General features: G+C 56.3%; 4 protein-coding genes across 4 annotated transcripts; 2 read left to right on the top strand and 2 right to left on the bottom strand.

The window, feature by feature from the left end:
• Positions 1-210: 210 nt before the first annotated feature.
• On the bottom strand, positions 211-1,591 carry P884DRAFT_289736 (60S ribosomal protein eL33). The gene is made up of 5 exons (XM_069444011.1): positions 1,341-1,591; positions 1,200-1,209; positions 965-1,060; positions 807-907; positions 211-748 (listed from the first exon to the last, which is right to left on the bottom strand). The coding sequence occupies exons 1-5, from the start codon at positions 1,363-1,365 to the stop codon at positions 651-653; spliced, it is 330 nt and encodes a 109-aa protein (XP_069300494.1). The 5' UTR covers positions 1,366-1,591; the 3' UTR covers positions 211-650.
• A 2,072-nt stretch (positions 1,592-3,663) lies between these two features.
• Positions 3,664-5,619, top strand: P884DRAFT_296999 (glucose-6-phosphate dehydrogenase; the record flags this gene model as incomplete). Its single annotated transcript, XM_069444464.1, has 6 exons — positions 3,664-3,689; positions 3,880-3,952; positions 4,014-4,034; positions 4,095-4,439; positions 4,494-5,433; positions 5,501-5,619. 6 exons carry the CDS (start codon positions 3,664-3,666, stop codon positions 5,617-5,619), a joined length of 1,524 nt encoding a protein of 507 aa, XP_069300493.1.
• A 2,071-nt stretch (positions 5,620-7,690) lies between these two features.
• Positions 7,691-11,387, top strand: P884DRAFT_275084 (mediator complex subunit MED14-domain-containing protein; the record flags this gene model as incomplete). The annotated part of the gene is made up of 3 exons (XM_069442802.1): positions 7,691-8,407; positions 8,467-9,674; positions 9,728-11,387. 3 exons carry the CDS (start codon positions 7,691-7,693, stop codon positions 11,385-11,387), a joined length of 3,585 nt encoding a protein of 1,194 aa, XP_069300492.1.
• An 871-nt stretch (positions 11,388-12,258) lies between these two features.
• Positions 12,259-14,597, bottom strand: P884DRAFT_267091 (uncharacterized protein; the record flags this gene model as incomplete). The annotated part of the gene is made up of 3 exons (XM_069442077.1): positions 12,259-13,116; positions 13,224-13,895; positions 14,010-14,597. The coding sequence occupies 3 exons, from the start codon at positions 14,595-14,597 to the stop codon at positions 12,259-12,261; spliced, it is 2,118 nt and encodes a 705-aa protein (XP_069300491.1).
• Between the last annotated feature and the right edge of the window lie 382 nt (positions 14,598-14,979).

Here is a 14,979-nt window from a genome sequence, read left to right as displayed (position 1 = left end):
AGCCACTGAGACGCGCCGCCATCTCACTTCCCAAATCTCCACTCCCCTGTGTCACGGATGGCCCTGCGTTGGGTTTCTGTCGGCAATACGCATGCTCGCACCGTTCTGAACTCGTACACTAGGCAATACCTTTGCCATGACGGGTAGCTGCGGGGAGAGACTGCACGCTTCACCGGTCTGGACCTTCAGCTTGAAGCGATTATAACATTAGCGGGATCCCTCAAGAAGACGTATTGTGGGACGGTCATCCGAAATTCGGCCATCGTGTTGGTTTCAGAGAAGCCTTTGGTGAGAAATCACGCCTTCGCAACACACCTGAAGTTGGCTCTTATATATCGTCACCATCCCTGCCACTCAGACCACCTCCACGGTCTTGCAGACCTGTAGATGTTGTAGCCCAGGTTCGGCCTTTATCGTTGTTATTGTGACAGTGAAGACGAGAGTCTTCCCTCTGAGCTGCCTTGTGTCCCTCATCTATGAAGCACTCTCCCGTACCCCAAGCTGTGGATCCTCAATGGCATCGTCATCTTGGTATTGCCTTGATTTTGAATGCTAGAAGCATGGCCTTTTCTGTAGAGGCCTTGCCTATCCCTGATGCACCGAAATCATGAACCACCCATCACCAACTAACTCCGGCCTGATCCAGTCCCTTAAATCGAGGAGGGGTAGAGCATGATGCGAACCGAGGCGCCAAACGACCTTGCAGGAAGGGGAGTGGAGAACTTCGCCCGAACGACACCTGAGTTGCCTGTGGAACAAAATCAGCCCAGCCCATCCAATTGCGCATCATATCCGTCGAGTCGTACCGTGTGGCCTCGTCACCTTGCCCCAAATGACCCGAATCTTGGTGCCGCGCACCTCCTTCTGACCCCGGTAGACATAGGCGACCCTCTTGCCGGTGTAGAAGCTGTTATCCACCGTCAATCCCGTTCTCCGCTATCTGACATTCGACTTTTCAACATACTTGGCAGCAGCAGTGTCGTCGACGCCCTCGATCTTGATCAGGCTGGTCCTGGGGTGGGTGTTGTGGCGGCCCCGCTGGTAGCTCAGGTGGCGACCCCTACGCGACAGCGGCGGTCAGTGTCTCGAGCTCATCGGCAATCGAAATTCAGGGCGCTTTATCTCGAATCGCGTGGATCCAAAGCGTTCGACTTCGCAGCTGGAGCGCTCTCGGAATTGTCGCCAGGGGTTGTACTCACTTGACGTATACTAGAGAACAAAGTTAGCCATTACTCAACAAAGCAAAGCGAATTCAGCAACACCAGTGCTAGACATCATCGCAACCGTGCGAGATCGGTCGGCACCAGTGTGGCTACAGTAGCAAGTCCAGGTTCGCTCACATCTATGACCAGATTCACTAGGCATCTTGTCGGTTTGGAGTTCCCGATCGATCAGTCTTTTCCGACCACGGTCAAGGGATATCAGCAATGTGTCGTGCTGATTCGAGGTCCGGCGTTGGGCGACGTGGTTGTGGCTCTGCGCTTCAATGTCCCGGCCGATTTCAAAAATTCGCGTGGTGCGGCTGGTAGGGCTTTCTGAGCTTTTGTGGGGCGGATTATCTGTTGCACCGGTTTATGGCTCTTGGCCGAAGGCTTGGCATATGGAAGGCTTCGGTCGATCGTGGCTCAGCGAACAAGGTCTGTGGCTGGTGCGCAAGCCACAAGTGACAACATGCAGTTGGATTATATTTGCTCAAGTTCTTTGGAACCCCCCTTCTTGCATCCACCATCAAAAACACTAGTAGCAAGCGCCAGTTGCGCTATAGTACAACGCTAGACTCGGCATTCCTTTTCCGGCCAGCACTGCTGCTGCTGTACTGATTCTTGCTTTCGGTCAATCGGGCATTAGACTACGGTGTAGAAGGTCAATAATCGAAAATGTATCGCTCGAACGAAGCCTGGACAAACCAGGAAGGCTAGAGGTTGGGTAATTGCCTCACACTTATTGCGATTTTTGCAACTTTTCCTTAACAGCATCAGCAAGGTTGTCCGCTCCCGTCCTGACTTAACAATGGAGCGGATAATCGGAACCCTGCAGATGTGAAAGAGTGGAATTCAGCTCCACAGCTTGTCGCTTGAGACATGCGAAGCCGGACCGGATGTCGGAGTCACCTCGATCACGAAACAAAATAGACCCAAGAAAAAAACGGCGAATTTGTCAGTCTTGGCCCGCTTCGACTGGATCAAAGGGATATTCGATACGCTCTTCTGCTGTGGCTATCCCCTACTTGTCAACGGGCGTTGGTAGCCTTAGCCTTGACCTAGAGCACCTCCGGTTTTTCACTCGAACGTGGTTATCCCGCGGAGATGTAGGCAAAAATTGCTGTTGTCGTGCGCACATCAAATTCTCAAAGCAGGCGTGCCGAGGAGTCGCAAAACTGAGGCGACCGAACTTCAATACTCGCTCTTCAATGCACCGAACGAAGCTAACCAGGTATACATTACCAAACACGTCGCGTGGGGGCAGGGGAATTCTGCCGGTCGGCGGATCCAGCCTGCTCAACGCAATTCCTTGACCTCCGCCAACGTGCGATTTTTGCCTGTCTGGCGGTTTAGTGTCAAGACAGCCCATCCACACAGGTCCACGGGTCCTGCGGTATTTCTCCGGGGGCAATCACCGCCTTGCGACGCATGCACGTTGGCAAGAGCTTTCTCGGCTCGCCGCGACCGACCTGATCTTGCTCCACCACCACCATCCCAACAAGATGCGGATGCCCCGCAGCGGCTGGATCAACAGCCCTGCGTTACCTCTGAGCCTTCCGACCTTAAATGCTGCAGAGGGTCCAACCCCGAGATGAGATTAGCCAAATTACCGGGAGAGCCTTCGACATGGTGTCCCCACGGGTTCGGCTATGGGTGCGATGCTTGACTGCTTCTCCTGGAATTGAAATGGGCACTTGGTAAAGCGCTTGGGTTGTGGAGGTGAAATTTATCTGACCGGTACGGAGTATATGGTCCATATAATAGTTAGGACGTAGTGCCATCTTCGCTCTTCCAGGTTGCCCTGCCCATTCTCCCATTAATTGTCAAGTTTACTCAGATTTCCGGCGTAGCATGCATTTCTGCCACATTATGCAACATAGTATGGCTCTTGAATTTGGATGCTGGAGGCATCCTGTGGTGACAAATCGGTACTTGCACAAGCGTTCGCCTGTTCAGCCTTTAAAGATCCATGACGTAGGGCAGGGCGTCAACCACGTAGCAGCAACCGACAGGCGTTATCAAACAAAGCAAACTAATCACCACGGCTGTTTACCTCACACATGCGGCGCCCCAAGGTTCTTGGTTACAAATCCAGTGAGGGGCGTGTGCCATCCGGAGAATTCGGAGGGTACACAGGAAGGAGTTGGGTTCCAAGGGTTAGCATTCCCGGCCCAGGCTCGCCTTGCTGTGGTAGGCCGATACGTAAAGGCGGGGTCCCTGAGTAAGCTGCCCCTCGTCGCAAATGCCCTGCTCTTGGAGCTCCAGCCCTTTGCTCATCACGCATCGCCCCTGCCCGGTTCAAATACTATTAACCCCGAAACCTCCAGCTCGAACGAACTCCGATATTCTTTCCCCTCCCCCCAGTCGACACATCCATTCCGCCTACTTCGGACCAGCCTGAAGTCCTCCGATCTTTGGCGCGGACTCAATCAAATATTTGTACAATAGAGCCCTGGACAAGATGGCCTCTGATTTGCATTCTGGAGGGTGAGTGAGCCCCGCCATCTCATGACGACAATTTCAGTGGAGCTGGTTCGGGCTATTTCGTACAGCTCAGCGCAACTACCTCCAAGACAGAGTTTTGGCTTCATTGGCAGGACGCACTCAAGGAAATGTCCCGAGAACAGCCATGAATTCAAGCGATCCGAATTTGAGCCTCATTCTGACTGCTTTGCAGCTCCGTCGAGCTCAAGGACAACACCGTCATCGTTGTCCTTGGCGCCTCCGGCGACCTCGCTAAGAAGAAAACGGTACGTATCTTGACAGCCAAACCCCCAATGTTTGACGTGCTTGCCGGCTGACCGTGCTTAGTTTCCTGCCCTTTTTGGACTCGTAAGTTGGAAAATACTCACCGAAAACGCTGGGAGATCGAGTGATTAAACGTCTTGGCAGTACCGAAACCAGTTCCTGCCCACGGATATCAGAATCGTTGGATATGCGCGAACAAAGATGGACCACGACGAATTCCTTCGTCGCATCAAGTCGTATATCAAGACACCTACGAAGGACATCGAACAACAGCTGGAGGAGTTCTGCAGCCTGTGCACATATGTGTCTGGCCAGTACGACAAGGACGAGTCATTCCTGCAGCTCAACAGGCACCTCGAGGAGCTCGAGAAGGGAAGGAAAGAGACCAACAGATTGTTCTACATGGCACTTCCGCCCAGTGTCTTCACCATCGTCTCGCAGCATCTGAAGAAGTGCTGTTACCCAAGCAAGGGCATTGCCCGCGTCATCGTGAGCCCGCAGAGTCCCCTAAGGACCTTTTGCTCCTACTAACCCTTGTGACAGGTCGAGAAGCCATTTGGCAAGGACTTGGCGAGCTCCCGCGAGCTTCAAAAGTCGCTTGAGCCGGACTGGAAAGAAGAAGAGCTGTTCCGCATCGACCACTATCTTGGCAAGGAAATGGTGAAGAACATCCTCATTCTGCGATTCGGCAACTCCTTCTTGGGCGCGACTTGGAACAGGCACCACATCGACAATGTGCAAATCACATTCAAGGAGCCGTTTGGAACCGAGGGGCGTGGTGGATATTTTGACGAGTTTGGCATTATTCGCGATGTGATGCAGAACCACCTACTTCAGGTTCTGACCTTGCTTGCCATGGAGAGGCCGGTTTCCTTCTCCGCCGAGGACATTCGCGACGAGAAGGTGCGGGTACTTCGTGCTATTCCCGCCATCGAGCCTAAGAACGTTATCATCGGCCAGTACGGGAAGTCGCTGGACGGTAGCAAGCCGGCATACAAGGAGGACGACACTGTTCCCAAGGACTCGCGGTGCCCCACCTTCTGCGCACTCGTTGCCTACATCAAGAACGAGCGGTGGGATGGCGTGCCCTTCATTATGAAGGCGGGCAAGGCGCTTAACGAGCAAAAGACGGAAATACGCGTTCAGTTTAAGGACGTCACCTCCGGGATCTTTAAGGACATTCCGAGGAACGAGCTCGTCATGCGCATCCAGCCTAATGAGAGCGTCTACATTAAGATGAACTCGAAGCTTCCGGGCCTGACAATGCAGACGGTGGTGACGGAGCTCGACCTCACATACCGCAGGCGATTCTCCGATCTCAAGATCCCTGAGGCGTATGAGTCGCTAATCCTCGACTGCCTGAAGGGCGACCACTCCAACTTCGTCAGAGACGACGAGCTCGACGCCAGCTGGAGGATCTTTACACCTCTGCTACACTACTTGGACGACAACAAGGAGATCATTCCCATGGAGTACCCATATGGTAAGCGGGTTCTAGACATCATGCTATTCCTGCCCGCCATTGTTTCCAAAGCTGACTTCCTTTTCAGGCTCTCGTGGTCCGGCTGTGCTCGATGATTTCACCTCGTCTTACGGCTACAAGTTCAGTGATGCCGCTGGATATCAGTGGCCGACAACCTCGGCTCTGGGCCCGGGCAACAAGTTGTGAGAAGTTGATGCTCGCAGGTGAACATGCAAATGCTGCTTAAAGCGATAGTCTTAAACCGCAGCTGAGCGCATTACGACCTCAGTCACGCTCAACTTAGCCCTGTTGGGCGTTTCTTAAGACTTTTGCGTTTTTGGGCAGGGCAAGACACGGCACGGCACGATTAGACTTTAACACTGGGAAGGCGCGGGGCGACGCAGGAAAATGGGTGGATAGCAACGGGATCTTTCGAAGCAGCTGCAGGTTGTAGCCGTGTTGCTTTCTTGCTTCATCGGAAACTTCGATCTGTTAGCCAACAAGCCACGCAGGAAGGGATAAGAGCCTTTGGGATGACCAGGTTCAACAGGTAAATTCAACGTTTACACGGGTTGTAACTGGCAGCCAGATATTTTCACGTGGTGAAGAAACATGGTTCAAATTCTTCAGTGGGTGTATGCCATGAGAGGACGCTATCGCTTGCTTGGTGTTGCAGCCCACCCTCCAACGGTGCAAATGGGTAGCTATTTTCAGAAGGGAAATTCGTCCCGGCTCAATGGACCACTTTCTTTAAGGCACAGGTTGGCCGTCATCGGGCCACTTCCGAGTTCAGCAATATCTTGAATGACGTAAGGGACTCCCAAGGGCCCTGGAATCGAGTTTGCGCAATATGGATGTAATTCCGGTCAACTCGAGCTGGCCAAGTCCGCCCTGCTCGAGATAGCTTTCATTGACTACATGACAGGACATTTAATTGGTAGCTCAGAGAGTAAAGACACAATGTTAGCGAGGTATTCTGTCGCGTAGCGCAGGGCAGCGTTTCACAGCAAACGCGGGGGAGTGGGGGGGCGAGAGGGTCGGGAGGAAACATACCAGCATGCAGTGCACGCGTATGGAAGGCTTATATAAGGTAGGTACGGTAGGTACCTAGGTAGGTACAAACATACAAGGAATGTGGTAGTGTGTACAACGTAGATCCGTACAACAGATTATGTATGGAATCCGTACATAGCTTACAGTGATGTGCTTCGTGCCCTCCATTTTCAACAATTATCTGCAACGTACTCCGTATTTCGTATCGCCAAGGTATTTGCGCCTAACTTTCCAGGCACCAAAGCAACACCCCTGTTCTCTAGTGGAGCATTGCCCCCACCCCTGTTCGCCTGAGAGATGGTTGCCGTTCTTTGGCACTGGGCGGCAGATTCCTCTGGAACAGTTCAACACCACGGAACCGCGACGATTCCAACTGCGACTGTAAACCGAGAGCGACGCTCCCTCGACAAGAAACACCGAGCGCATGGTTTAATTAAGCAAGTTGGAACGCTGCGATATCGAATCGTTGCTCGTGACACTCCGAGCGTTTTCCAACGATAGGAGACGGGAGTCGGAAGCAAAGAGCAGCTCTACGATCGATTTACTGCCCTCTCGACCCAAAACGAGAAATTCAACTCAGCAATTACGGGCGCTAGGCGCGGTGCGGAATCGGATCTGGAAGTAATGGGTTTTCTCATCGCCGATTCTTGCCCTGTCTTCTAAGCCCGCGACTGGCAAGGTGCTGGCGCGCAGTCGCTGCTTCTAGGCGATTTTGGCCCGTCAGCCTTTCTTCGGCAGCATCGCGTTTCGCCCCCCCGCCTTATACTCCTCGCTCGGTCGAAAAGAAAGCCTCAGCTCAGCCAACGGCGACCGATCCGCCGACCGACCGCATGGAATTCGGGAGCCGCTCTCTTCGACTCTACTTTCTCCTTTCTGAACTTCGCCCGCCGACAACGAGATCCGCATCAACAGCAACCGGCGGAGAAACTTGGAACTACCTCTCCGTGTCTCACCTTAGCAACTAGATCTCCCCCTCTGCTTCGACGGCATAACCTGCCAGGCGACCAAGGGCACGCCCTATCGCCATACCCTTCCACTTTCTCATCGGCGCATCTACTCATTCTCGGCAGCTCGACATCCAGTACCTCACGCCACTCACATTCCCCCCGCTCCTTTTCACGCGCCGGTCTTCCTGAGGCTTGGAGATCTCCTAGGTCAGCCTTGTCGAGACAAGTCACGGTTGAAGGCGCTATAGGGGTCCTGTGGCGCAGAAGCCGGTCTCGAAATGGACAGCGGCATGCACGACAGCACCCCCCCCGACAAGGCCAGAGTTTCCATCGTTAATGGCGTCAGTGGCGATGACGTGCCCGTCAAATCAGAGTCTCCAACAACAGGCAACAAGGTAGTTGACAATGGACCGGCCATCGACTACAGCAAGCTGGGGAGCAGCCTGAGGGACGTCAAGAAGGAGGAGCCACCAGACGAACTCCGGCATATAACGGAGGGCGTGATGCCGCTTAGTCTTTTGTTGACCAGGCTTGCCCAATTCTCGCATATGAAACTCCAGGAGCTCATCCTTGAATTGGCATCCAAACCTCTTCCTGAGCACACTCTTAACGGCAATGCTAAGGGTCCCATCAACAGCGGCATCAATGGCAGCGTTAACACTGCCAATGGAGGCGCCAAGATGCCCGGTCACGTCTTCGAAGATACCTCCCCCGAAAGCTTGGACAAGAAGACGATGCTCCTGAAGTTCATCCAAGATCTTCACTCGAGATGGGTCAAGGCATTGGTCATCACCGAATGGGCCAGAAACGCCGACGAAGTTGGCAAGCTGATTGACTTGAGGATACATCTTGCCGAAAAATTGGAATTGTACAACAAGGCCTTCTGGAATATGATTCACGTAAAGCAAGAGATGGCATTCGCCAAGGTCCCGAGCCCGGACTTGAAGACTGCGCTAGAGGTTCTCAGCGCCGGAGCGGTACACTGGATGCCAGATGTAGGTTGCAAACTGCTCCGGGTTTCTGCAAGCTCCGTACGAACTAACCGATTTGCTAGTTTGGTTATCTTCCCAAACCGCCATTGGAGGCGCAAGAGATATCGCATTGGCTGAATGAAATCGAGGTGACCTTGCATATGAGACTTCAACTTCACGAGTACGAGCAGATTCCAGAACCGTGGAAGCAGTATAAGATCGACAATGGCCGAGTCACCTTTACCGTGCCTGGGGAGTTTGAGGTCGATCTGACGATATCCGACGAGGATTTTGGCGCGCAGTTCTGGTTCCTCGATTACCGCCCCCTCTTCAGCCCGGCACCCCCGAAACTCTCGGACGGAGCCAGGGGATTCATTGAGGGCCGGGTGAACAAGATTCTCGAGACTGAGGGCTTACCGGGGTGCTACAAATACCTGCATGAGATGGCTCTCACTGCCAAGATTGGCGAGTTCACACGCCAGGCTGTCGAGCTCAACCGTACTGGGTTGTGGGCGGAGACATTGAGAGTGGAGAGACTGAATAGGGCCCTAGGGATTCAGTACTGGGTTCAGAGTTCGCACACCCAGGGCTCTGAAAGCTGGATCTTACTTGGCACGCATAGCGGCAAGAACTCCGAGGGGGTCTCCGATCCGAATTCCCCGAGTCGCCTCGTATTGCAGTGGTTCCGCGACGGGAAAGAGGTCAAGGATGCCGACATACCGTTCGATGCGGATAACATTTCCACCGAGAAGTTGTTGACGGCGGTCATTTCGAGGCACATCCAGCACCTCCTTTCCACGATCTTCAACACCCTTCAGGGCAAGCCCCGGTATGCGCGGAAGCAGGGAAAGCTGGCGTTGCGCATCTCGGACCAGCCGGGAACCGACTCCGCGCTCACAATGCAGCTGCTCGGTAAAGCCGACGCCGTCCTCAGTATCGGCACATGGTCGGGCAATTTCTATTTCGTCGACCGGTCCCTCATCGGGCTTGAATGGGCACACAGGCTCAACTCGTCGCGCAACCCGGCAACCGAAGGCCCGGGCGTGCTAGAGGCCTTGAGGTGGGCTTACACGGTGCGTTACCTGAGGACGCTGCCGAAACCTGCCGATTGGGTCATCCTCCCGCAAGCTCCCGTCCCTTCGGACGAGGTGAAGCGCGTCGTTTACTCACATGCTCCAACGACACGGGAGCCGTTCTACGCCATGTGGATGAGGAACACTCGGTGGAGCGCGCAATGGTTTGCCATGATGAGCTTGAGTCTTGGCGGAGACCGGTGGTGGCTCATCGAGGTGTAAGTGCATCGTTCCTTGTGTATGCCTCTGCTCTACGCTAACGCACATCAAGCACCGCCGAGGGACACGGATTGCCGGGCTTCCGTATAAGTACCTTTACCGAGCTTCCCATCACGCCCACCGATCTGCTTCCACCAGCAGCTAGTCTCATTCCGAAACTCACAAAGCACACAACAAATATCATGGCTCAGATTGACGATCTTCGTGGTCTCCACCAGCAACGTGTGCCGCACACCGCAAGCAAGTTCCGCGAGAGCGGTTCGTTGACAACATATGTGCTGTCGGCGGATATGTTGGCGCGCCAGCCCGGTTCCGACGACGCCTCGCGAACAACGTGGGCGGCAAAGTTCATCCCACTCGCTTACAAAGGCCCAGCGCCCGTCCCAATATCGGAATACCGTGAGCTTCTTGCCGACCTCCGCTCGCCCCAGAGGCCGCCTGCACGCCAGAGGGTCATGGTGGAGGCGAAAGTCGACGTCCCAAACCGCTCCAGATTACAACTCCTTGAGCGCAATCTTGATCGGGATGTGCTATATGACCACCGAGCTGGCCAATTTATCCTCCGACTTCAGCCGGATAGCAGTTCTGGAGCGATTCCCCTCCTCCGTGCCCGCATGCAGGCTCTCGATCGCCTTGTGGGCATCGTTGACGGCCTCGGACGCGGCGGCAAGCATGTGACTCCGGAAAAGATCACTCTCCGTGAAGTCGTCTTTTCGTACAGCGCCAAGGCATCGGCAATTCGCGCTCCGGAGCTCTCACAACCCGATCAATCATCATCTTCAGATGGCAACACTCAGCGGTCATGGAAAGTGCGGCTTGATCTTGCCAGGGAGCAAGGGGTAAATGTCATGCTCGATCCCGGCAACCCTCACCTGCGAGTCCTCGACTACCTGCGGGCCACGGCCAATTCGCCTCAATTTAAAAAGCTCCCTTCGTGGCTGCTTTTCACGCTCCCACTTTTCGAAGCACTTGAACGGCTCCAAATTTCCTGGGACGCTGTCCTCGCCAAAGAGCAAGGGACGTGTTACGTCTTCCACAAATCGATGGATTGGGTGACAATACGCTTTGCACTCACGGGGGCCAAAAATCGCCGCTTGCACCTGGATATTCGGCCCCGCGACAAGGGCGGCGAGCTCACGTGGCACGTTTACCGTCCAGCAACAGACCAGAATGCCAACAACGAGAATGATGAATTCAACAGGGTCCTGAAACAGCGCGTCTGGTCGACAAACGGTCGCGGGTTTAAGGGCCTCATGAATGGCGCGGCGGCGACCTGGGACGACGGGATCGGCAATCTTTTGGCCCTCATTGACGAAGCGCTCCAGTCACTGGCCGGTACACCAGCGCCTCCGCAGCAGGCGCCGGCGCAAGCCCCGCAACCCACCCAACGTCCGCAACAACCTCAAGCCCCAGAGCTGCAAAATCAGCAGCAAGCACAACAGCCGCAGCAACCACAGCAACAGCAACAACAGCAGCAGCAGCAGCAGCAACAGCAGCCGGCTCTCCCGCTGCACGGTAGTGGCGCGCCTGGGCGATTTCCACACCCGCTCCAGCAGGGCCAACAAGCACAGTACCAACAGCAGCAACAGCAACAACAACAGTTACAACAAGCACGACTGCAGCAGCAGATGCATGGCCAGGCCCAGGCGCAGGGTCAGCAGCGCGGAGGCGGCGTAGGCAACAACAACGCGCCCGTGGTGGTTCTCGACTAGGCCTCAGGAAGCCAACCGGCGGGGTGCGTTTCTCTGACGAAAACCGATCTGCCGTGACTGTGGTTGCTCTGGCCGGCTTATTCTTTTTTCTCTTCCGTCGGCGCACGACGGCTTATTCCCTACGGGCGGGGACCGACCAGTGCCTGGCAGCATTCTAGCGTGTTGGCGTCTTTTTTGTATGGTATCATGTTGTGCATTCACTTTTTTTTTTGGCCCGACACGACGCAGCAAGAGGAGCGGGAACAGGAATTGGGGGGGCTTGTTTGTGGGGAGAAAGGGAGGAAGGGTTTGGGTTTTGAGAAGCCCACAAGGCTGCCGGGGCGGAAGTCCAAATACAGAACAAGGACAGAAAAGCAAGGGACGTGTGAATGGACATGAGGAGAAGAGGGGCGCGGTGGACGGGATACCATGTCATATGTCATATCAGATCATTGGGGCTGTGGAATGGCTTTTTTTAGATAGGCGATGATACCAGCATAAGACACACAAAAACAAGGAAAGACGCGCGGGACCCATCGTCTGGGCCGCATCGTTTCTGATACGGTGGTGGTTCTCCCCAAAGTCGTTATTTTCTCCTGATGACCTCGAAGGTTGTGCACAGCGGGGCGTGGGGGTGGAAGTACATTTGGTAATACATCTTTGGCTTGTGCTTTTTTTGTGTTGCATGCTTTCTTGTCTTCGAAGACTATATATGTACATACATAGATTTACAATACATTCCTCTGAACGAACTATGCCCGGCTTATTTTACACACGTGCGCGCGCAAGGCACACAAGCACACAACAACAGATAAATCTACGGGTGGTGCCAGCCGCAGGGCGGACCCCCCCTCCCCCCTTCCTCTTCTTCATGCTTCAGTTGGCCTCACCATCACCCCCCGGTTTCCAAGGCGCCCTCCCTCAGCCTGACCTGGCCGGACTCGTCGACAAAGGCGCGGCTCCCGTAGCGCAGGGGCAGCATGTGCCTCTGCAGGGACAGGTACTTGGGCTGGCGGGTGAAGCGCTCGAGCCCGGTGTCGCCGACGGACCACTCGGCGGCGGCGCCCTCCTCGCGGCCGGCGATCTGGACGGCGACGTCCCTGGCGGCGCGCAGCATGTTGAGCACGCCCGGGTTCTGGTAGCTCTGGCCGACGACGGCGAGGCGGCCCTTGAAGGCCCACTCGAGCTCGGAGTGGGCGGCGCGCATGCGCCTTGCGTGGCCGACGAGGTGCTGGGGGATGCAGTCGCGGCAGAGCTTGGCCGAGGCGTGCGCCTGCTCCGTGAGCTCGGGCGGCAGGCGCAGGTGGCGCTCGACGGCGGCGAGGGCCGCCTTCTTGGCGCGGAACGTCTGCGCCGTGACGTGCAGGGGCCAGTCGGTGTAGTAGTGGCCGCCCATCATGACGGTGAGCTTGGTGCCCTGGACCGTGTCGGCCCCGCGCGGGGCCGGGTCCGGGTCGGACGGGGTCGGGAGCGGGAACTCGCGGTCCGAGTCGAAGATGACGCCGAGGACGCACTCCGGGTTCTGCTCGAAGGGGAGGGCTTGCGGGACGAGGTAGCCGAAGCCGTTGTAGGGGAAGTTGATGCGCGGGACCGGGTACCAGATGTTGACGAGCATGATGCTGACGGCGGTGGTGGGGAGGAGGGAGGGGAGCAGCTTGTCGGTGATCTTGTATAGCTTCTTGGCGAAGATGGTCGAGACAACCTTGTCGTACACGGCGGGTGCCTCCTCGAGGGATTTCGAAATGTGAACCTAAGAGAGAGAGAGGGGGGGAGAGAGAGAAAGGGCGGGATGGTTAAGACGCGGGTGTGACGAGCCACAGAGAGATAGAGAGAGGGGGGGAGAGAGAGATAGCTTACCCCGACTTTATCTACCTTCTCGATGTACTCGACACGAGTGACGAACTTGCCCGTGACGAAGGTGACGTTGGGGTTCTTCTCGAGCGCGTCGGCCAGCGCGTTGGTCAGGGTGCTGAAGCCGTCGCGGAACCAGAGCGCGCTCGTGTCGAGGTGCTGGGAGGCCAGGTCGAAGACGGCCTTGTCGCGAGCCAGCTGCAGCATCATCTCGTAGTCGACACTGCGCACGGGAACGTTGGTGATGGGCTCGTCGTCCGTGGGCACCAGCTGGTCCGCCAGGAAGCCGCTCCCCATGCTCAGCTTCCACACGTCGCCGCCCGTGATGCCGTGGACCATGGCCGACATGAGCTTGTCCACCAGGGCGGGGCTCCCGAGCCGGTACGCGTAGTACTCCCCGACCGACATGTCCCGGCGGCCGCGGAACAAGTCCTTCCTGAAAGGGTCCTTCCTGGTGCGGAAGATGTTGAGGACGGCGGGGATCAGGCCGCGAAAGAGGGGCTCGAAGAGCAGGGCGGCGAGGTTGGCGAGTTGCCGGAGAGCGCCGAGGGGGTCGGACAGCCGAATGGTGACCTTGGGGAGCGGGACGAGGTGGTCAGGGTAGTAGATGAAGCCCGAGACCGCCTCCTCGTCCTGCTTCGCGTGCACGAGCTGGTCGGTCAGGTTGAGCTTGGTGACCTGATTTGATGATGATGATTTCATTAGCGCGGCGGGCGGTCAGCATCGCCTCGTCCATGTCATATACATGCAAGGGGGGAAGGGGGGGAAATATCCGCGCCGAGCAAGACGCACCAGATCGTAGAACACCAGGTCGTCCCACTTGGGGACGCGCCCCGGAGCGGACTGCGGCTTGATCATGCGGGCGGCGCGCTCAAAGTGTACGGTGCCGACCTTGCCGTCGGGCGTCTTGACCTCGGCCTTCTCCGTCTCGATCCAGCCACCCAGACGCTTGTTGGCCTCGTAGATGGTGATCTTGGCCTCGGGGAGGAGCCGCGTCAGGTACCATGCCGTGGTGAGACCGGTCAGGCCACCGCCGAGCACGGCGATGGTCTGCGGCGGGTGCTGCTTGTTGCCGACGGCATAGTGCCGCCGTTGCTGGCTCCTGGACCGGGGCGGGATGGCCGGTCGTAATGGTGATGATGATGGTGATGATGGTGATGATGGTGATGACGATGGTGATGACGACGATGGCAGCAATGCCGGTGTGGTCGTCGGTGCTGGCGGGCGCAGGTTATGGTGGGGCGGGGGGGTAGGTCGCAGTGGTCGACCCGCGTTGGCGACGTGGGCGCTCAGGAATCGGCGGCAGGTTCGCGGCGGACCGCACTTGGCGCCATTGCCGCCCGGATTGCGCGCGGTGCAGCGCAGGCTGGTTGCGTACATGTCGAGCAGCGCTCCAGCGGCCACATCCCGCATCGACAGGACGGTGGGCGCAGGCAATGGCTCGGTGCGGACCTGAGCCTCAGGTCAGGTAACGTAAGGTTGATTTCTCCGGGGGTCGAAGCCCGCCGCTGGTGCCCGGCCCGTAACCGCCTGGTACCCGCCTGGAAGCTGGGATTGTGACATCGCTTCAAACCCTAACCCTGGTAATATTGCTCATGAGAGAATGAAGAGACAACCGTTTGCATATGCATTCCCGGACGATCTACGGAGTAGTTCTGATTCAAAACCTGGATGGACACTTGGCTGGGATGGGAGGAGAGAGGGGGAGGGCAAGGACATTTCAAGCTGAGTGAGAGCAAGCGACGGCAATCTCTATTCATGT

The sequence above is a fragment of the Thermothelomyces heterothallicus genome (genome assembly GCF_042370625.1).
Source record: "Thermothelomyces heterothallicus CBS 202.75 unplaced genomic scaffold P884_scaffold_3, whole genome shotgun sequence".
NCBI classification, from domain to species: Eukaryota; Fungi; Ascomycota; class Sordariomycetes; order Sordariales; family Chaetomiaceae; genus Thermothelomyces; species Thermothelomyces heterothallicus.
This window is presented reverse-complemented; position numbering and strand designations above follow the sequence as displayed.

Bases quoted from the DNA above. Each gene is read 5' to 3' on its own strand.
- P884DRAFT_289736 (XM_069444011.1), bottom strand. From the start codon at position 1,365: ATGCCTAGTGAATCTGGTCATAGAT. The intron at 908-964 runs GTATGTTGAAAA...GGTGGATAACAG, and splicing joins GACGACACTGCTGCTGCCAA to CTTCTACACCGGCAAGAGGG. The intron at 749-806 runs GTACGACTCGAC...TTTGTTCCACAG, and splicing joins CAAGGTGACGAGGCCACACG to GCAACTCAGGTGTCGTTCGG.